The following is a 20,670-nucleotide window of genomic DNA, read 5'->3' on the forward strand; positions in this document are numbered from 1 at the left end:
GAGTTGATAATGCAGACTCCGGGGCAGGGTATAAACCCCAGCTCCACAAATTACCAGCCATATGGTCCTGGCAAGACAATCAACTGTCCTGTGCTTCAGTTTCCTCATCTGTGAAAGGGGCACAATGATGATCTCTCTCTCATGAGGTGGCTATGATGATTCCATGAGCTAAAATGTGTGTAGGGCCTAGAAGAGCTCCTGGCACATGGCCATCATGTGATCAGTGTCCTCTGTGATTATCAACATTGTCATGCTTACTCTCCTCCAGCCAACCATCTGTCACTACTTCATCCGCCTATTAAAGGAGAAGGGACTGTTGCTGCGTTGCTACACACAGGTAGGTGGGGTGATGGGCATCCTGGGAGGAAGAGGGTAGGCTGGCTGTGACCTGGAACCTTCTCCCAGGAGAACAGCTGCAAGGTCAAGAGCTTAGACTGTCAAGCAAGCAGTCCAGGCTTGCCCCTGCTTCCTTACCTTATGACCTGTTAGGAGTCACTTTCCTTCTCTCAGTCTCAGTTCCTCCTTCTCCAAAATGGGCCACAACAGCTTCATCCTCTCAGATCTGTGAAGAGATGGCAGTGAGCCCCTCTCAGAGCCATCCCATGTACCCAAAGATGTCCAGATTCCACATTTGCTATGCTGATTTTCCAACAGATGACACCAAAGTGACTTGAGCTAACAAAATCAGTAGATGTTGACAGTTTTCCAACAGATGGTTGTGGTGTCTTCGGGAAGGGGCATGGTATGTTTCAGCAGGGCCAGGGCTCATTCGTGTTGAGGGCTTGGCCAAGGGCCTCACCCAGGCGGTACTCAGGCAAGGATGGCTCACGCTGTTGGCTTCTGAGCTAGTCAGTGAGACTCTTGGGTTCTCACACCCTCTATCAGTAACAAATGTTTGTGCCTTGACCTTTGATAGATGAATATGTATTGAATCACATCATATATTATTGCAGTGTTATCATGTATGCTATAAATCATACCTCAGAACCCAAAATTATAAAATTGGGTGCTAACATGTGAATAGGAGTTCTAATAGGGCGCTTTGGAGCCTGCAGATTCAGAAGCTGCCACCAGAGGGCGCACAACATTTTTCTAGGCCTGGATTTTTTTAACCTGGGGAGAGGGAAGGACTCCTGTTCCAGGAACTAAACCTGATCCCTCCTCCCAGAGAGTGGATTTAACCCACAGGACTAGGCTCAAACAAGATAATGACAGCACACTTGAAGCTAGGTTCTTGCCCCTGTGTGATATCAGGAAATCATCCTCTCCACTGCCCTGCAGGATCCTAACTTGACAGCTTTTGTCACAGCCGTTGTTCACTCAGTGCCAGCCCAGTGCCAGGCCCTGCCAGCAGCGAGCAGAACCAACAGACTGCTGCTGCTCTCCCAGAGGTGACACTCTCACATGGGGAGAGACACAATGAAAAGGTCGACAGGGCGACATTACACAGGAAAGGGGATCAGAAGTGCTGGCGGCAGGGGAAGCATTTGGAAATTTCATAGGGGGTGGTCAGAGAAGGCCTCATTGAGAAGGGACCATTTCAGCCCAGACCTGCAGAAAGAGAGGGAGGGAGCCGTGGGGTTATCTGAGGGAAATATTTGTTCCCAGCAGAGGAAATAGCCAGCACAAAACACAGACAGCCGTGGGGTGAGATTGGAGCATGCTCAAAGAATCTCAAGAAGCTGGGTCTGTATGAGTGAGGAGGGGGGAGGAGATGAGGCCAAGGAGGTGCTAGGAGCAGAGCCTGTGGGTTTTGTGGACCCTCGGGAGGAGTCCCATTCTCCTGAGGGAGATGGAGCCTCGGGAGGACATTGAGCGGAGGGCCATGGCCCGACTCAGGTATTCACAGGCACCCTCTAGCCAGGTGCAGGGAACAGAGTGTTGAGGGTTGGGGAGAGGGAGACAGCGAGAGGCTGCTGCGATGGTCCAGGTGGAAGACCAGGGAGGCCAGGACCAAGGTGGGGTGGGGTGGGGTGGGGTGGGGTGGGCATAGCAGCAGGAGATGGGGGGCGCTGAATCTCTTTGACTGTGGAGCCAACGGGACTTGCTGATGCAGTGGTTGTGGCTGTGGAGTCGAGGAAGAGAGGAGTCGAGGCCAGTACATCGGTTTTCAAACTAAGCACCTGCTGCTCTTGCTGAGGTGTGGGGAAAATGCAGATGGGGGTGAGGGGTAGATGAGTTTGGTGGAGACATGTGGAATTTGAGATGTGGAGAGACAGTTGGGTAAAGCAATCTGGACTTGAGGAGCAAGGCCTGGGCTGGAGAAGCAGCATATAAAATGGTATTTAGACTCAAGAGACAGGATGAGATGGCAACTACGCCAACCCATAGGGCTCCTCCAAGTAGCTGCCCCTTCCTTAACCACGACACTGCCTTTGCTGCCTGGTATTTTAATGCTAAAGCCAACATAAGTGCATTCTGGGGTCGATGGGAAATATGCAGGCACTCTGGAACGCATCATCTTCACTTCTTTGTGATTTGTGACCATGCAACACTTTTGAATTTGCATATGATGTCATTTTTATCTCAAGACAGCCATTCAGACAGATAGGTCTAGTTCATTCAAGTTTCTGTGCTCTCCACAGCAACACAGCTTATAGTTCTGTTAAAGATATATGTATACACAAAATACAAATATATATCTACGTGGTAAATAGGGTTCTGTATTCAGCTTTTGTTTACTTAACCTCCTTGTCTGGAAGGCCCTTCCATTTCCACACCCACATAGCAGCTTCATACTTTCTAAAGGCTGTGTTTTATTCTATTATAAGCACTTTGCCTTCCTTTCAAAACGATTTTAATTGCATGTCCCATTTGGGCAGGGCACCTCCACTGCCCCCACCCCTGCGTCACGCTCCACTCCCCTCACCCTGAAGATGGTTCAGGGGAAAAACAATGGAGAACAAGCATTGTTTGAGGGGAACCTGCATGCTTTAAAACATTTAAGGAGTCCCTCCACTGGAGGTTGTGTAGGCACTTTGTGTGCTGGATGGCTGTGCAGGCCGGCACCCCAGGCTGCGGGGCCACCGGGACAGGGTTGCCTCCCTCACTTTGCACCATGCATGCTGCGGTCAGTGGTGGTTCTGCGCGGTAACGGGAGGTTTTGAGAAACAAAATGCGAATCAAGGCTTAAACTCAGGAGATTTCACAGGGAAGTCTAGACTTCTGACCGCTCCTAAAAATTCAGACGCTCTGGCAGCCCCGCCGGACCACATTCCCAGGGGCGCCTAGTGGCTAGAACTAAGACCCGGCTGCAGGCTAGGTGGGCCATTGGCTCACGCCCCGCCTCCCAGCCACGCCCCTTCATTTGCCCATGCCACGCCCTGTTTCGTGTGGACACAGAGGCCAGCGTTGGTCGCCACCTCATTACTGATGCTTTTCTTTTCGTTGATAACTTTCTGGCACCATATTTCCCAGCTGCCCTACCTCCCTCCCTGGAGGCCACTGCTGTCACCTGTCCCTTGTGTCTCCTTTCGGAGAGGTTGTGTACATAAACAAACGCACAAATTCATATATATATTTTTTTCCACATCCTAGACGCTGCCTCTGTTCTTTTGTCCTTTTGACATCTTGGAGAGATCATTTTATATCAGTTTGCCTCATTCTTTTTTGTTTGTGGTTTCTCTATCAAAGGTGGTGTAAGAGAAGAAGACAGGTGTTTGGATCGTTTATATGCTCTTTAGTTCATTGTGTGAAAATTGCTGACCGTGTGTGAGGGAGTCAGTTGGTAGACTGAGGCAAGTGACAAAGACAAAAACAGGATTTAGAATGGGGAGGTGGGAGATGGGAAGCTGCTAGAGAGTCTGGGAACAGTAAATCTTGTCTGCGCATTTAGGGGAGAAGCTGATTGCTGGCAGGGAGCAGAAAGGTCAGTCTGGACAGTATGTCCTCCGAAAGGAAATGCTTTCAGTTGTTCATGGGGTCTCTGGGAAACCCTGCAAGTTCAGCTGTGAGCCTCATGTGACAAGTCATCTCTGTGTAACGTCTGCTAGTGTCCTCTGAAAGCACCTACCTCAGCAGCATTCCTCAGTCGGCAAATGAAAGCTGCTCCAAAGGGCTCTAGGGGCTTTCTGTGGGGAAGAGAAGAACATTCTTGCCTGTTTAATATAGAAAGTGTCTGTTCTAAAAAATTGCAAGTTAATATGCCATCTATGAAACAAGACAACAGTAAGAACCCTGACCAGTAAATGGGAAAATGGTGTGATGAAACCAAATAAACCCTCCTAATTTATTTATGTTAATGCTTGGTCAGACTGCCAAATGCAGGTTGGGTACTGCACAAGGGTGGCACATCTAAGGGGACCTCATTTATTTCTCTATACTTCCGGCAGGTTGCAGTAAAGTTTTGGCTCCAGCAAAACAAATTTTCCCCCAAAATGCAAGCAAAGTGCGCTGAGTTTGCATAAAGATTCCATATGGGTTGGTGGTGGCTGAGGGCCTGGCCTCAAAGGCATTTGAGTTTGGGCCCCTGCCTTCAAGTGACCACGATGTTTACCCCTTCCATAGCCCCATCAGAATGGAACAGGACAATTTTCAGATGCACCCTGCCCCAACAATCCCTCTTCTCTTGACCTCAATTCCCTGCTCTGCCTTCTGGTCCACGAGGGATGTGGTTCACTCTTGACCCCTCCTCCCTCCATCTCCCCTTCCAGAATATAGACACACTGGAGCGAGTGGCAGGCCTGGAGCCCGAGGACCTAGTGGAGGCCCATGGCACCTTCTACACTTCGCACTGTATCAGCCCTGCCTGCCGGCGGGAGTACCCACTCAGCTGGATGAAAGGTGAGGGGCTGGAGGTCAGCCACAAGGGCAGGGCCTTCGGCTCGCTGTCCACTCCTTGGCCCCAGGAGCAGGGTCCTATGCATAGTAGGCACTTGTTACAAGCTGACCTAAGCCAATTTAGCCCTGCTCAACTCCTTGGCTCTTTTTAGTAGATAATCGTGGCCCCAAAGATCTGAGATGGTTGCAGGAGCCTGCTGCTCCCCTCCCCGTACAACCAGATTATAATGGATACACATTCCACATCAAATTCAGCCACACACATAGACATGCCTCAGCAGGTGGTCTGTTTTGTGAGCTCATGAAACCCTGCTCTTTGTCTTTTTAGGTCCTCTCACCCCATCTTGCATGAAGGGTTCATCAAGGCAAATCTAGAGCAGTACTATCCAATAGAACTTGCCGAGATGGTAGAAATGTCCCATGTCTACATTGTCCAATAGGGAAGCTACTTGCTGCAGTGCCTGTTGAGCACTTGAAAATGTGGCAGTTGAGGAACTGAATTTTTAAAATTTTACTTCATTGTCATTAATTTAAATGAATAAAGCCACATGGCTACCGTATGGGACAGCACTCTTCTAGGGGCACAGGCTTTGACAATTAGCTCATTCTTTGGAGTCAGGCAAGCAGAATTTACAGGGGGTGAAGCTGGATGCAGGCCTGGATAGGGCTGCAGGATGGGGACTGTGCTAAGGGGCTTGCTAGAGTCTTATTCCCTATTCACAGAAGGGTAGAGTGTTGATTAAAAAAAAATCTTCAGCCATTCCTCATATCTTGAATGCCAGCATAAGCCTCTTTCTGACATCTATTGTGCTAAGTGGCCACTTATTCCCTCCATGGAAACCCATTTCTGACATTCTTTATGCTGATTTAACAAAGCTTTTGGTGTCTGTGCAAGATTAGGACAGCTGCAGCCTTTGCAGTGGGGCCTCTGGAGAGTGGCCTTTCTGATAAAATGCCAGCTGACCACTCCGGGGGGTGAGGATTCCTGAATAGCCAACTGCACACAGCTGGGGGTGATTTACAATGAACATTGCCCCCCATTATGTTTCCCTCACAGCAATATCACATATATCTCCACAAAATATCCTACTGTCTCTGCAGAAATATTTTAAAATAAATTACACTGAAATAGTGTTTGTAAAGTTTTGTTGAATAGATGAATAGTTGAACAAATGAGTTAAGATTCTGTGGGTTGCAAGTGACAGAAGTGCTTTCAACCTTCCTTATTCAATAGGTAATAAGGAGAATGATTGTCATAAGGGTAATTTGGGGGGCAATCATCCCAGGCCTCTCTGATGGGACAAAATAGGGCTGTCCCTAGAGACCCACTGGAAGATCTTCACTCCCTTGTCTGAATTGACCTGGGTAGGGTAGAGGTTGGTAGAATCTTGTCCCCATTAGGGCCAAGTGTCTGCTGCTCATTCATTTGTTCATTCATTTATTCTTTCAGTCAGTCGCTATAGATATGGTGCTGGGAGCTGGCCCTCCCTGTTTGGAGGGCCACTGTCAACCCAAACCGTCTCTCAGAAGAGAGGTCCTTTCTGAGCAGGACAGACACCCCAGGAGATCCCTGTGACTGGGAGAGGGTTTGGGTTGATGGTGAAGGAGGGGGTGAGTGGGGAGGGGAGGGGGCAGGGCGGCTGCAGCCCCAGGCCCGAGCTCTTACGGCCTTCTCTGCCTTCTCCTTTTCATACTCAGAGAAGATCTTCTCCCAGGTGACTCCCAAGTGTGAGAAATGTCAGAGCGTCGTGAAGCCTGGTGAGCATTGCTTGGGACCCACCTAAGTCCTTCCCAGCAAGGCCAGGCTCTCCACCCTCTAGCAACCTCTCTCCCTAACCAAGTCCATCCTGGAGAGAGTGGGGTTCTGTACACACCAGCCGGCCCCCTTTGCTCCACAGCTCCCACCCAGCTCTCAGGGCTGCCTTCTACTCCCACCTGTTCTCTCTCTCTCTCTCTCTCTCTATTCCTGTTTCTGTCTCCCCATTTCTCTCCCTATATCTTTCTGTCTCTGTGTCTCTCTGTCCATTTGTCTTTGTCTCAGACATCGTGTTCTTCGGTGAGAACCTGCCAGCACGTTTCTTCTCGTGCATGCAGTCAGTAAGTGTTCCCCACCCCCCTGGGTGGGGACAGTCTGGGCTGGTCCTGGGGAAGGTCATGCTGGTGTGGGCATACAGCGGGGTGTGGGGTGGCCAGAAAGGGCCAGGGAAGGTGGCCCAGCCTCAGTAGAGGTCCCCAGAACACTCGCCCACTGCTGCCCTCCACAGGACTTCCTCAAGGTGGACCTCCTCATCATCATGGGCACCTCCCTGCAGGTGCAGCCCTTTGCATCCCTCATTAGCAAGTAGGTCAGGGGTCAGGACTGGGGTGGCCGGGGTCAGGGGGTGCAAGCCGGAGCCCTCCTGCTCAGCTCGCCATCCCCCCAGGGCACCTCTCTCCACACCACGCCTGCTTATCAACAAGGAGAAGACAGGCCAGGTGAGTCAGGCTTGCCCATCAAGGTGATCCCCACCTCCACCCCTTCCAACCTGTCAGGCCTCCTCCCACCCGCCCCCACCTTCCCTGCCCCTGGCTTCCTCAGGGACTAGGGCACAGGTGTCTAAGAGAATCCCACCTCGGAAGTTGAACTTCCTCACCTGGGATTCTAGAATCCAGAGACTCTTAAGATTCCACAGGCCTCTGGGTCATTCAGGGCCTCGTTGAGAGACTGACAGCACCCCAGCTCCAGCCACCTTACACCAAAAAAGGGGAGTCTTGTTTCGCAGGACCAGAGGGTCTGGGCTACTTGGATCCAGGGCCCTCACCGGTGGCCCCAGGAGTCTGCCTCTCCCTCCCTAGGCTCTTCCTCCTGGGGCAGCCTCACATTCAGGCAGGTGCTTCCTCCTGGGGAACGCCTGCACCCCCTGACAGTCCTGTAGGAGAGTCCTTGTCCTCACCTAACCCCAGGGTTTTCTCTGCCTGGCTATTCTTGGGGTGCAGGCATATTCCTGGTCATTGCAGTCCCTGTGCCAGGGGACCTGGGGGCTATGAGTGGCCAGGCCTGGGTCCCAGCACTGCCCACCCAAATCCAGTAGTCTGAGAGTGGAAGAGGGATGTTTTCCCCAGAGAGAAACTGAGGCATGGACAAGGGACAGACGAAAACATACCACATGCCAGGCACTGCTCTAAGTATCTTATATGCACTAACTCACTGACACTATAACCCTAGGGGGGGGTTGATGTCTGTCCCTATTCTTCGGATAAGGAAACTAAGGCTCAGAGAGGCCAAGTCACTTGACTGAAGTCACAGAGCTGGAATACAAACTCAGGTTACCTGGCCCTAGAGCCAGTGCTCTTAAGTCCCCACACTTCCTGCCCCCTCCCCCTCCACACAGACTGACCCTTTCCTGGGAATGATGATGGGCCTCGGAGGAGGCATGGACTTTGACTCCAAGAAGGCCTACAGGTAAGGCCTGGGTCCAGGATGAGGGTGGAGCCTGGAAAGGGCAGGGCCGAGGTGGGAGGGTGGGCACAGAGGCACACTGATGGGGAAGGGCCGGCAGGGGTCCTCCTGAGAGGGCTGCAGCTCTGACTTTCCCGCCCATGCTGCAGGGATGTGGCCTGGCTGGGCGAGTGTGACCAGGGCTGCATGGCTCTCGCCGAACTTCTCGGATGGAAGGTGAGGAGCCTGAGTGAGCCCAGCCCACCCTGAGCCCAATCCCTGAATGGGCCTGTGGGTCCTCTGACCCCATGATGCTCCAGGACTTCCATCCTCTGAGAATTTTCCCCCTTGCAGAAGGAGTTGGAGGACCTTGTCCGGAAGGAGCATGCCATAATAGATGCTCAGTCGGCATCAGGGGCCCCCAACCCCACCAGCTCAGCTTCCCCCGGGAAGTCTCCACCACGCACCAAGGAGGAAGCCAGAACCACAGAGGGGGAGAAACCACAATGATGGTTGCATCTCCAGACAGGATGCCCAGTGACCCCGGGGACAGCTGAGCTCCAACTGGTCCCCCTAACTTACAGTTCTGGGAAGCTCAGAACATGTCCCCAGTCTCTAACCTCTCCCACTCCAAACTGGGGTCCCAGCCCCCAGTCCCAGCAAATTTCTAACACCCATCTCTACCAGCCCCCAATCTCTAACCACTCACAGGAACAAAGGTCAACCTCCCCTAATCTCTAACAGCTCCCAGGGAGCCAGGGGTGCCTTGAAACTTCTAACTGTCCCAGGACAGGGGTTCAAGAGCCCCTAGTCTTTCTGCTGCTCCCAGGACCTGTGGCTAGGTGGACCAATTCTAACCTTCCATGGCTGGGATTTGGAGGCTCCAAATATAGCATGGTGACAGTCCAAGCCTGAAGGCCTCCCAAGTCTCTGTCTCCAGCTTCCAAAGTGGGTTCGTAGCCCCACTTTCCACATGGGGATGGGCAGAAGATGTTGTTTATTGGAGACAAATTAAAAAAAAAAAATTAACAGTAAGCTGCATGGCCTCCATGTTTCTTTCCATGGCACACAAGGAAGCAGCTGGAGGGAGGGGATTAGATCCTGGGCCATGACAAAGACCAAAACATCCACAGGTTCTGTGAGAACCGGAGTGAAGAGCAGAGAGGGGACCCCAGGGTGTGGGGTCCTTATGCCTTTTATCCCTGGACACTTAGCCGGCCAGGTTCCTTTCCTCCAAAGCCCGGCCCTTCTCTGTCAGTCACCTAAGGCCTGAGCCGGGAAAGGAAGGTTGATTTCAGATCCCCCCCAGCCCCGCCCCTTCCCCCTGCCCACTCAGCTTCCTCTCTCTGCAAGCAACACTTTCACTTCCTGATACTTCAGGCCTCTCTCTCGGAGAACAGGTAGGGGCCCCCAGGGACCCAAACATCTGGCTTCTCACCCCCACTCCCTCCTTTAGTATGAGGCAGCGGCCCCTCTCATACCTGCCGAGCACCATCTCCTTTTCCCCCTTCCCATGGGGCTTGGGCAGACATCTGCCTCTCTTCCTCCACTTCTTCCTTTTTGCCCTCCCCTGGCTGGGGCACCTGCTTTCGGCCCTCCCTCTTCCTAATACCCAGGCTTCTGCCCAATAGGCTGATTTATTTGCTTAATTGTTTATTATCCATCTCCTACTCGCAGCCCAAGCGAAAATGGAAACCTCTGAGAGCAGGGGCCTGTGCTGTCTAGTACTCTCACCACAGCACACTAGCACCTGATTCTGGGACTATATTCAATGAATTTGTGTGGGTGGGGGGATGGATGGATGGATGGATTTGGGGGAGGATGGACAGATGGATGGATCTTCCCTTCTAGGACCCAGATTTCCTGTGCCTGGGACTGCTGCAGGGAAAATATTTTAAAATGTCCACCCCAAAGTGATTAACCCACTTTAGGACTCTGTCCCTGGTTACAAGTTGGGGTCCAATGGATGAACAGATGGATAGAGGCATGGATGTTTAATAAGGCAAAAAGAAGATGCTAATAGAATTTAGGTGGTGAGCAGACAGGTGTGCACTGTAAAATTCTTTCAGTTTTTCTGTATGTTTGAAAATGTTTGTAACAAAACACTGGGAGGAAGGATTCAAGGAACTTTCAAAAGTCTGGGAAGGGAGGAATGGAGGATGCTTATGAAGTGCCTATGATAGGCCAAGCACTTCTCCACGCCCCAGGTCTTGGCAAGTGTTATTCAGCTAGTATACATCAAAACAGCTGCGCCAGTTGTTACCACCTTGAAATATTTCCCTACGACATGGTAAACAGCTGTTGTTTTGAGTACCTCCCTCCCCAAGACATGCTGGCCTTTCTCCTGGAATCCCCAGATCTCCCCAATATCCAACAACTAAAAAATTAATGCCGGGTACAGCAAGTGGCTTCTGGGCTCCATTCTCATTGGTTAGGGTCTCTGCCATATTGACTGTAAATATTTTTTTAACAATACCCCTGGGCTGAAGCAGCCTTGTGGAAGTGATCTTCTCCACCCAAGTCCAGGCCATGGCTGGCTGGCCTTCCACAGCCTGATGATGGACCAGCCAGAGGACAAGGCCGCTGCAACCCCCATCAACGGAGAGAGGTGAGGGTCTCTGAGGCCAAGGTCTCCATCTCCTAGTCTTGGATCCAGTAACACCTTCATTCAATATCCCCTCAAACCTTGAGGATCTTGAACACCAGTCTCGGACCCTTCATCTCTGGGCTGCCCCTTCCTGTGCCTTTGACTCCCTCTCAGTATCCTACTACCCACCTCTGATCCCTGATCTCCTGGATCCTATAGTCCCAGGCTGACCTCATCGCAGGTGAATGGAGCAGGCGAGACCCCCCTAGGGGTCCTCAGGACCTCAGAGTCACTCCGTCGCCTACAGAGAACTTGGGGCGTGTGGCAGATCCCAGAGCTGGATGCCCAGAATGCAAAGGACCTTCTGGAACCTTGGCCACCGGGGGTGAGGACTCATAGTGGGGACCTGCCCTGACCCTCCTCAGGACCTTTCCCTTTTCTCAATCAGGACTCTGTTGGTTGCTAGTGACAAACCTATGCAAACCAGACAAACCAAAATGGCTACTTGTTGATTCAAATGGCCAACAACTCCAGAAGTAAAATTAGCTACAAGAATGTCTGGTCTTGAGTTTTAAATGACTTAGACATTTCTCTTTGTCCCATTTCTTGGTTTTGCTTTCAACTGCACAGAATTCGGTATCAGAAAGCTTTTGGCTGCAAGTAACAAACAGTGGCTCAAACAAAGGGCATTGATTTTTCCAACACAACCAGAAAAGCAGCTGCTGGCTCTAGTTGAGCCGCTCAGTGGCATCAAGGCCAATTTTTCTGAAATATTCTTGGCCTTCCCTCATGATTGCCCAGTGGCTACCCCTGGCCCAGGCACATGCATTCTTTCTAGGCAGGAAGAAAGGCAGAAAGGAGACAACAGTTGCCCCTCTTTCTCTAATGAGGAAAAGCAAAAAACCTCACAATTGAATCAGAATATATGGATGGGCCCAGGTAGCAATATTTTTTAAAGCTCACCCAGAAGTTACATTATATAACCAGAGATGAAAAACACTGCTGGCATCAATCATTATCCACCTTCTATGGCTGGGCATGTTAATGGCCTGAGCCAGGTCAGGGTTCTGCAAGGAAAAAAGGGATAGATTTGGACCAGGCAACTAAGAGTTTCCAGTTGTCTTCCTTAGGCAGGCTCTCTCCTTGTGGCAAAGATGGCTGTCCCCAGCTCAGTGCTACAAACCTACCAGTTAATGGACAAATAGGTCTCTTTCCAAAGAGCAAAAGTCCCAGAGAAGATTATCATTGGCTGAGCCTGGTTCACATGCCCATCCCTAAGCCAATCAGAGTGGCTAGAGAACACAGTCACCTCATTGGCTAGGTCAAGTCATGGATCCACCCCTGGGACTTGGGGGGAGTCAGTCCCACTGACATGGATGGAGAATAGGGAGGTTTCCCTAAAGGAAATGTGGGGTGTGGAACCCAAAATAAGAAAATAGATGCCAGGCAGGCAGAAATAACAGATATCTGTACATATCCTCTTCAAGCTGAACTTTGCCTCCACCCCCAGAGTTTTCTGGTCACAGGACATAGCTCCAGCCAAGTCCTGGTGTTGAGAACAGGACCTTTACCAGGGGAAGTCAGTACCTACAAGATCGAGACATTTCCTGGAGGTGAGCAGCCCACCCCTAAGTTTCCAGTCTACAGCAAGCTTATCACTAAGAACTGTTGGCTTTACTTCCAAAATATCTCCTGAATCTTCTCTCCACCTCCAGCACCTCTTGCAAAGACCTCTGCAGTAGCCTCCTCCATGGTCTCCCTGTTCCCACTCTTTCCCTCCTCCAATCCATTCTGAGCACAGAGGCCAAAGTAGTATTTTCAAACATTAATCAGATGTTACACTCTTGCCCCAAATCCTGCAAAGGGTTTGCAACATTCTTAGATAAAAATATAAACTCTTCACCATGGCCAACAAGGTGCTGTGTGATCTAGTCCCTCCCTCACTCTCCATCCGCTGCCCCACCTTCCATATACTCTTCTTTCTGTTCCTTGAGCTTGCTAAGTGTGCTCCAGCTTCAGGGCCTTTGCATTTGCAGTTTTCACTGCATGAATGCTCCTCTTTTGAGTAGTTGGTTTTATCTGCATCCTTCAAGCCTCTGCTGAAAAGAACCCTCCTTAACTACCCAATTTCAATCAGAAAGTCCCCCGTCACTTTCCATCACTCTATTTCACACTTTGCACTCAAGACAATAAGCACTTTTGTTTGTTTATTTTTTTACTTGTTAATTTTCTGTCTCCTCCCACTAACAAGTAAGCTACAGGATGGCTGTGAACTCACCTGCCTTTTGACAATTGTATGCCCAGAACCCAGGAATGAATAGGTGCTCAATATATATCTGTCTGAAAGATGATGTCTATTTGGAGGCATACGTGAGATGCAAAAATAAAGACAGGAAGAGATGTGGACTCTAAGTGGCAGAAAATTTCCTGTTCAGAAGGTCCCTGGGGGGTTACAGGAACATGAAAGGGAGAGTCCCTGGGGAGAGGGGGCTGAAGCACCTCAAGTTTTCTTCCTTCCTCCCCACCCCCACCCCCAGGTATATTTCTGCAATCGTCTAACCTCTGCATGCCAGACCTGCCCCATCTCCTGGCCTTCCTATCAGCCAGCAGGTACAGGTGACCCATCAAAGGCGCCAAGTGGGGAACTTCCCTAACATGCCCTATCTACACTGTGGTTTCTTCTATTCTTTTCTCAGAGATGTTCTGCCCAGAACCCTGCTCTTACCCCCTCCCACTGTAGGACCTGAGGACCAACACACAGGTAAGACAGGGTTTCCAAAGGAGGAAGAGGCCAACTTTCCAGCCTTCTTAGTCCAGGGGGATAGAACTAGGGAGACAGGACTACTGAATTTGAGGGAGGATAGAGCTGGGTTGGAGGGAGCTTAGGGCCTTGGACTTTGGAGTCTCTGAGGAATGAAGGGATGGAGGAACAGACTCCTGGGTCTGAGGGAGGAGGAGGCTAGGGGCCAGACTCTTGGGTACTAAGGGAGGAAGGGGCTGAGGACCCAGCCTGGGGGCCTGGACTCTTGGGTCCTGGGTGAGAAGAGGGCTACACGGCAAGCCTCAATGCTTCTAGTAACAAGGCTGGGAGCTACATCTCCTGGTGTTTCGAAAGGGCCAGGGGCTGGTCCCTCAAATACCTGGGACACCTCTTCACTTCTGGTGGCCCCCAGATCCTCTGCAGATTGGCAGGGTTCAACTCCACACCTCAGGGAGGGCCCTCTGCGTGGTGAACCAGCTCTACCTGGAGACTCACAGTAGGTGGGCAGTGGAGCAGACTCTCCCAGAGGACGCACCAGAGCCTGCCCAGAGACACAGTCCAGGTTGGCTGGGAGTGCAACCCTGGGCCCTGAGGGATGAGGGAACTGCCACAGCTGTTCCATGGGACCCAACCCTCTTCTCTCGCTCCAGCACCTAGGAAGCCCGCCCCCCACCGCGTCTCTTGGATCGAAGGCCTACTCAGCCCGGAAGTGCACCACCCTGTGCCAGCTCTGCCCAGCTTGGTGGAGAAGGAGGAGGAGGAGAAGGACGATGAGGACGAAAACGACTACCAAGATGACGACGAGGGCCCTGAGGACGCGCTCACCCTTCACGTCCGGGCTCTGGTCAGGGCGCGGAGCAGCCACGTGGCCCGGCTGTTCCGGGGTCTTCGGGCGCGCCTCACCTCAGACGCCAATGGCCCTCCCAGGAGGGGGGACCCAACCACCGAGCTGCTTCAGCACGTGCGACACCTCCTCACCGACCTTCAGGATTATTTAGCAAAGGACCCCGATGTGCGGGCTGTCTTCGAGAACAGGGGGCCTGGTGGGCCCCCAAAGGAGGAGAATCTTGGTAATGGCGGGGGTGGGGGGCGGTGACTTATGGCTGACTCGCCCACGGGTATGGGTTTGCCATCTCCTGGCCCTACGTATATGTTCGGTCCATCCGCGGACGGTGCTCTGTTCCCCTTTCCACTCACACGACTTTCCGTTCGCCCGCGCTCCCTCTCGATCGCTCGTGTCCACAGCCATTTCTCCACCTGTGTGTGGCCAGGAGCTAGGGTGAGGTGGCCGTCTGCCAGGGCGGGTGGGTGGAATGTGTGGATGGGCACGGGTCAGCTTGGGGCCCCTCCCTCACCGCCCCCACCCCACCCCCGCAGGCCTCGCGGTGGAGGCGGCTCTGTGCCGGGCTGTGCTGGCGCCCCTGAAGCCTGCTCTGTGGACCCGACTCCGCACGCTCCGCGCCTCGGAGCTGCGGCGACTGCGGCGGCGGCAAATAGCCCTGCGCGCGGAGGCGGGGCCTGCGGGAGCTCCGGGGGTGGGGCTTGAGGGGCAGGGCCTCGCCCTGCGGAGCCGCATCCACGCGCGCCTCGCACACCTCCACGCCGCTTGCGCCCCACGCCGCAAGGTGGCTCTACTGCTGGCTGTGTGTCGTGACGTCTACGCGGGCCTGGCGCGGGGAGAAAATCAAGGTAGTAAAGGAGGGGTCGGTGTCTACACCGATGTAGGCGGTCTTGAGGTAGGGGGAGGCATCCAACAAGAGGCGCCTGCGCGCACGTCGAGGGACAGGACAGCACGCTCTAGTGGGAGGTGTCTACGCGGTCCTGGGATTGGATGGAAGGGGTCTGCACGCCTCCACCCATCCCAAAACCTGTTCTCGGTCTTCCCCAGAGCCCTTGGGGGCCGACGCTTTTCTGCCGGCGCTGACAGAGGAACTGATCTGGAGTCCAGACATTGAGGAAACGCAGCTGGACGTGGAATTCCTTATGGAGCTCTTGGATCCGGACGAGCTGCGGGGAGAGGGTGAAGCGCCCACTGCCAGAAGGCCGGGACCCAAATGGGGGCGCCTCAGGGCCGCCCACTACCCCGAACAGCCTCCCCCTGCAACTGGAAGGAAGGTGGGCAGACTGCAGGGGGATCTTTAGGCCTGCGCTGACCTCCCCTTCTTGTCCTCAGCCGGGTACTACCTGACTACATGGTTTGGGGCGCTACACCACATCGCCCACTACGAGCCAGAGGCGGGCCGCAACCCGCAGGAGCTGAGCTCCCAGGCCCGCGCCTCCCTGCACCAGTGGCACCGCAGGCGGACGCTGCACGAGGAGGGCCTCGCTGAAACCCAGGTGACCGCCAGCCTGGTCCGCGGGTGGAGGGGAGGGAGTGATCTGCTGTCCTTCTGACTCCGGCTCTGTCTCTCCTTCCAGACCGACATGCCCTTTGAGGAGCGGTGGGCAGTGGAGGCAGTGCCAGGGGACTGCTGACTGTTAGGGTGTTTGTCAAGCAAGATGGGAGGCTCCTGGATCAATACCGACTTCTGACCCCTGCAAGCTCAGGGACAGCAAGGAGGAGGAGCAGTCCTGGGGTCTCAGAAAGGGAAAGCCCATATCTGGGCCTTTGTACTAGCTGTTCCTGCTTCCTGGAATGCCCTTCCCTAACATCCACCCCTTCCTGTCCCTCCTTCAGATCTTTATGCAGATGTTACCACCTCAGTGAGGCTTTCCCAGTCCACCACATCTCTCCCTTGGCCCTCTCCATGGTGGGCCGAATGATGCCCCCCCCCCAATGTCAATGTTCTCATCCCTGGAATCCATAAATCAGTGTTAACTACATGGAAAAACAGACTTTGCAGATGTAATTAAGAATCTTGTGATGTGAAGAGTATGCTGTTATCCAGATGGGCTAGATGGAATCACAAGTGTCCCTGTAAGAAGGAGGCATCAGAGTCAGAGAAGATGTGAGATGTGAGGATGGAAGCAGAGGTTGGAGTGGTGGGGCCAGGAGCCAAGGAATACAGGTGGCCTCTAGAAGCTGGAAAAGGCAAGGAATGGATTCTCCACTAGAGCCTTCAGAAGGCAAGTGGTCTTTGATTTTAGCCTCTGAAGATCCATGTCAATCTTCTGATCTCCAAAGCTGTAAGGTAATAATTTGAATCGTTTGTAGCCACTAAGTTTGTAATAATTTGTTATAGTAGCTATAAGAAACTATACACTCCTTTACCCTGATTTTTTTCCATAGAATTTATCTCCTAATATAATATGTATTTATGTTAATTGTTCATGTTCTCCCTGCACTGTCCAATAGAAATACAATACCAACCATATGTGTCATTTTAATTTTTCTAGTAGCCACATTAAAAAAAGAAACAAGTGAAATTAACTTTAATAATATACTTTATTTAACCTAATATATCCCAAATGTAAGCACGTCTGCATGTAAACAGTATTTTAAAAGCTGAGATATTTTACATTATTTTTCTTGTACTAAGTCTTCAAAATTCAGTGTGCATTTTACATTACAGTACATTTCAATTTGGACCAGGCACATTTCAACTGCTCATTTGCCATACAGGACTCACAGCTACCATATGTGGTGTCAGCTCCAGGAAAGTAAGGATCTCTGCCTGTCTCGTTTACAGACATATCTTCAGTGCCAAGAACAGTGTCTGGCACACAACAGGTGTTTAATTTAACCTTGCTAAGTCAGTCGAGGTTTCTGTTATAGCCTGAAGAATGACACGTACCCCAAGAGATATCTACATTCTCATCCCTGGAAGCTGTGAACATTCCCTTGTTTGGATAAAGGGTCTTTGCAGATATGATTAAGGAAATGATCATGAGATGAAGAGACTGTCCTGTACTATCTGCATGAGCCTTAAATGCAATCACCTGTAGCCTTATCAGAGCGAGGGAGAGGGAGATTTGACGCACACAGACGTGAAGGGGGTATGAAGACAGAGCAGAGAGAGATGTGAAGATGACAGCCTTGAAAACTGGAGCAACGCAGCCTCCTAAGATGAGAGTGCTGTAGTCTGCCAGGTTCAGCACTGAATACACAGCACCTAGAACAGGGCCCAACACAGAGTAGTACCCAATAAATATTTGTTAAATCAATTAAAATAAGAACTGAATTTGCACCCAGTTTATCATTATTATTAGTGTTTTTATTATGATGATGTTACTGGACAAAAGCCGTGAATTCTTTTGCCAGACATGCTCAATAACCAATTTCTGAGACTTACTAGGCGTGTAGTAGGAGAGCAGATGGCCTAATGGCCCAAAATCTGTCTCCCCGAACTGCAGTAATTCGGGCAGTTATATTAGAGAAAAAATGGGCAGGGTTTAGGATAAAGAGCACCTTAGCCCCAGATGATCTCATTAGAGGTGATCTGATTATTGAGTATGTGCAGATTGATAACATGCTTAATCACAGAATGTATGAAAAAAATGGTGGAACGAGGTCTAGGTGACTTGTAAATTAGTCTAAGCTACTGTGCATGTCAGGTGGGCCCACTTAGGTTAAATTGGTCTCAGTCATCAAGATAATTTGGGACTTGGGGTGGGTTAGTTCCGGGCAGACCCAAGATCCTTCATTAACAAACTTTAGGGGCTATCTTTAACGATTACAAGACTCTAAAGTTGAAAAACTAGATAATTAGGTACAGATGAAGGTTAGTCACAAGGTTTTTACAATCACAAGGGCAGAAGATGAGGGCTATACAACCGTTATCAGAAATCAAGGCAGCTGGATTACAATTCAGAGATTTCAGGTATTTCCCTGTCTACTCTGATATATCAGAAAGCAAAAAGGAATATTTATATAGTGATTCAGTAATAAAAATCATCCCTTAAATCCTGACTTCTCAGTTACAATGATGAAATAAGTGAGTCATGGTACAACCATTTGGAAAATAGTTTGGCCATTTCTTAAAATGTTGAACATTTATCTGCCATATGATCCAGGCATTCGACTCCTATGTCCACACGAAGATTTGTACATGAAGGTTCACAACATCTTTATTTGTAGTTGCCCAAACCTGGAAACAACCTTAATATTCTAAATATCCATCAACAGGTGAATCAATAAACAAATTGTGATATGTCCATATAATGGAATAGAATTCAAATAAAAAAGAACAAATTATTGATTCATACCACAACATGTGTGGACCTCCAAATAATTATCTTAGATGTAACTTAACTTACATTTAACATTAATGTAAACAAAAGAAAATACATGAAAAATAAATACAGAAGGAAATGAGAAGATGTAGAAGCCAAGAGTTTAAAGCAAGACCTACAGAATTTGTTGCAAGCTGCTGGCCTCGGGATGGCAGCGATAAACTGTGGAGATTGTTATGTAGAGCAGTCTAGGAGGAAGAGAATGTTTACCCAAAACAGTTATGTTAGGTATGAAGAACACTGTGAGATAAGAATCTTGCTCCCTCAGGAAATGGCTGCATATCTATTGACATCCTGTGGTATATAACTAGGATCTGGTTGAGAATAAAGTTGTCTGATGTCTGATATAAACTCAAGCTTCAGACCCCCTGAGCCCGTCTGTGTCTTTCTTTCTTTCTTCCTTTCTTTTTTTCTCATCATTCCTTAATATCCTTCGAGCTCTGTTTCTACAGAAAGCAACAAGAAGAGACTCAAAATGATAAAATATATCATTTAATGTGAAAATTAGGCAATATCAGAAGAATTGATGGCAAAAAAAGGTATAAGACTTACAAAGATCTAATAGCAAAATGGCAGAAGAAAGTCCTGTGTTATAAGAATTTACTTTAAATGATAGTAGATAAAACGCTCCAGTCATTGACAAAATGGATAAAAATAGTATGACCCAATTATATACTGTTTAAAAGAGACCCTAAATTCAAAGACACTGTTCGATTCCCAGAGCCTGCACATGCTAAAAATAGAAAAAAAAAAAATTCAAAGACACAAGTAGGTTGAAAGTGAAAGGATGGGAAAAAATATACCATGCAAATAGTATCCAAGTGATAACTGGGTAACTAGACTAATACCAGATAAAGTAGATATGATGGTTTGAAAACTGGGTGTACCCAGAAAACCATGTTGTTAAAATTTATCCATTCCTGTGGGTGTGGATCCATTGCAAATAGGATCTTTTAATGAGGCTACTTCAGTTAAGGTGTGACCCACATTATTCTGGATGGGTCTTAATCCTTTTATTGGAGTCCTTTGTAAGAGAATGAAATTCAGGCAGAGAGAGAAAGGGACTAAGGCAAGAAGTTGAAAGCAGTGAAACCTAGAATAGAAGGGAGAGATCAGTGGGCGCTACCATGGCAGAGAAGTCAAGAATCACCAGCAGGCAGTCTTCGGCATCATGTAGAGGGCCCAAAGTCCACAGTCCATCAACATTCTCAATTTTAGATGATTTCATTGTTCTCAAGAGAAAGAAAACCAATAAACACAAACTTGCCAAATAGGAAATCTAAACCTCCTCTTAAATCTTGTCCCTCCCCCCATTATTTACTTCTGCTGTTGCTGTAGTAGTAGTGTTGGTGGTTTCCTTTTGAATAAAGCTCATAGCATGCAATACCAGTTTTCCCCCTATACCCTGGACTTAAAGATTCTTTGTACAAGAATCACATCTTTGAAGTAATTCTTGCAAGAACTAATTCATATTTCTAGTGTTAATCAGTGGGACACATAGGTTTATACAAGCCGTTTCAAATTTGTTCATCTTCAATATGGTAATATTACTTATAGACCCACTAGAGAACCACCTTACTCCTTTCTATCCCCTTACATTGGAGTTCAGTCGCATTACCTAACAGTTCACCCATCTCTAGCTTCTATGTATCTCTAGGTCCTCTATATTCTGTATTATAAGCCTTTGATTATACCTTTATGCTGTTCATAAAAGTGGAATCATACAGTATCTGTCCTTTTATGTCTGACTAGTTTCACTCTGCATCATGTGCTCAAGGCTCATTCATCTCTTCATTTGCATCAGGACATCATTTTGTCTTACTGCTGCATAATATTCCATTGTATATATATATATATAAAACACATTTTGTTGATCCACTCATCTGCTGATGGGCATTTGGTTTGTTCCCATCTGTATTAGTTAGGGTTCTCTAGAGAAACAGAATCAACAGT

The 20,670-nt window shown here is 49.6% G+C and overlaps 2 protein-coding genes and 1 long non-coding RNA gene across 8 annotated transcripts in view; 2 read left to right on the top strand and 1 right to left on the bottom strand.

The window, feature by feature from the left end:
* The window catches only part of SIRT2 (sirtuin 2), a 21,239-nt gene extending 12,007 nt beyond the window's left edge, over positions 1–9,232 (top strand). For all 3 annotated transcript variants that reach the window (XM_077131933.1, XM_077131934.1, XM_077131935.1), the window contains 9 exons: positions 269–337; positions 4,653–4,782; positions 6,478–6,537; positions 6,821–6,876; positions 7,044–7,120; positions 7,203–7,254; positions 8,151–8,221; positions 8,368–8,434; positions 8,552–9,232. In XM_077131933.1, the coding sequence (XP_076988048.1) occupies positions 269–337; positions 4,653–4,782; positions 6,478–6,537; positions 6,821–6,876; positions 7,044–7,120; positions 7,203–7,254; positions 8,151–8,221; positions 8,368–8,434; positions 8,552–8,707 (738 nt within the window). In that variant the 3' untranslated portion in view covers positions 8,708–9,232. The remainder of the gene's footprint in view (positions 1–268; positions 338–4,652; positions 4,783–6,477; positions 6,538–6,820; positions 6,877–7,043; positions 7,121–7,202; positions 7,255–8,150; positions 8,222–8,367; positions 8,435–8,551) is intronic.
* Positions 1–20,670, bottom strand: part of LOC143659224 (uncharacterized) — a 49,357-nt gene that overhangs the window by 1,174 nt on the left and 27,513 nt on the right. The window contains exons 2-3 of the long non-coding RNA XR_013163478.1: positions 4,013–4,070; positions 475–562 (exon numbers count right to left, since the gene is read on the bottom strand). This is a non-coding gene — a long non-coding RNA (uncharacterized LOC143659224). The remainder of the gene's footprint in view (positions 1–474; positions 563–4,012; positions 4,071–20,670) is intronic.
* Positions 9,516–19,068, top strand: RINL (Ras and Rab interactor like). 4 transcript variants are annotated; one of them, XM_077131926.1, is made up of 12 exons: positions 9,516–9,597; positions 10,690–10,805; positions 11,004–11,169; positions 12,295–12,397; positions 13,322–13,394; positions 13,481–13,545; positions 13,958–14,107; positions 14,196–14,615; positions 14,923–15,234; positions 15,434–15,565; positions 15,719–15,882; positions 15,964–19,068. In XM_077131926.1, exons 2-12 carry the CDS (start codon positions 10,753–10,755, stop codon positions 16,018–16,020), a joined length of 1,695 nt encoding a protein of 564 aa, XP_076988041.1. In that variant the 5' UTR covers positions 9,516–9,597; positions 10,690–10,752; the 3' UTR covers positions 16,021–19,068. The 4 variants fall into 4 exon arrangements, with proteins under 4 accessions (XP_076988041.1, XP_076988040.1, XP_076988042.1 ...); XM_077131925.1 differs by having other exon boundaries at positions 9,543–9,597; positions 10,687–10,805; XM_077131927.1 differs by having other exon boundaries at positions 9,571–9,597; positions 10,719–10,805.

Source organism: Tamandua tetradactyla, chromosome 16 (assembly GCF_023851605.1).
Source record: "Tamandua tetradactyla isolate mTamTet1 chromosome 16, mTamTet1.pri, whole genome shotgun sequence".
NCBI lineage: Eukaryota > Metazoa > Chordata > Mammalia > Pilosa > Myrmecophagidae > Tamandua > Tamandua tetradactyla.

Excerpts from the sequence above, each read along its gene's own strand:
- RINL (XM_077131926.1), top strand. The coding sequence starts at position 10,753 with ATGATGGACCAGCCAGAGGACAAGGCCGCTGCAACCCCCATCAACGGA. Across the intron at positions 10,806-11,003 it reads ACCCCCATCAACGGAGAGAG|TCCCAGGCTGACCTCATCGC; the intron begins GTGAGGGTCTCT and ends TGGATCCTATAG. Across the intron at positions 15,883-15,963 it reads AGGGCCTCGCTGAAACCCAG|ACCGACATGCCCTTTGAGGA; the intron begins GTGACCGCCAGC and ends CTCTCCTTCCAG.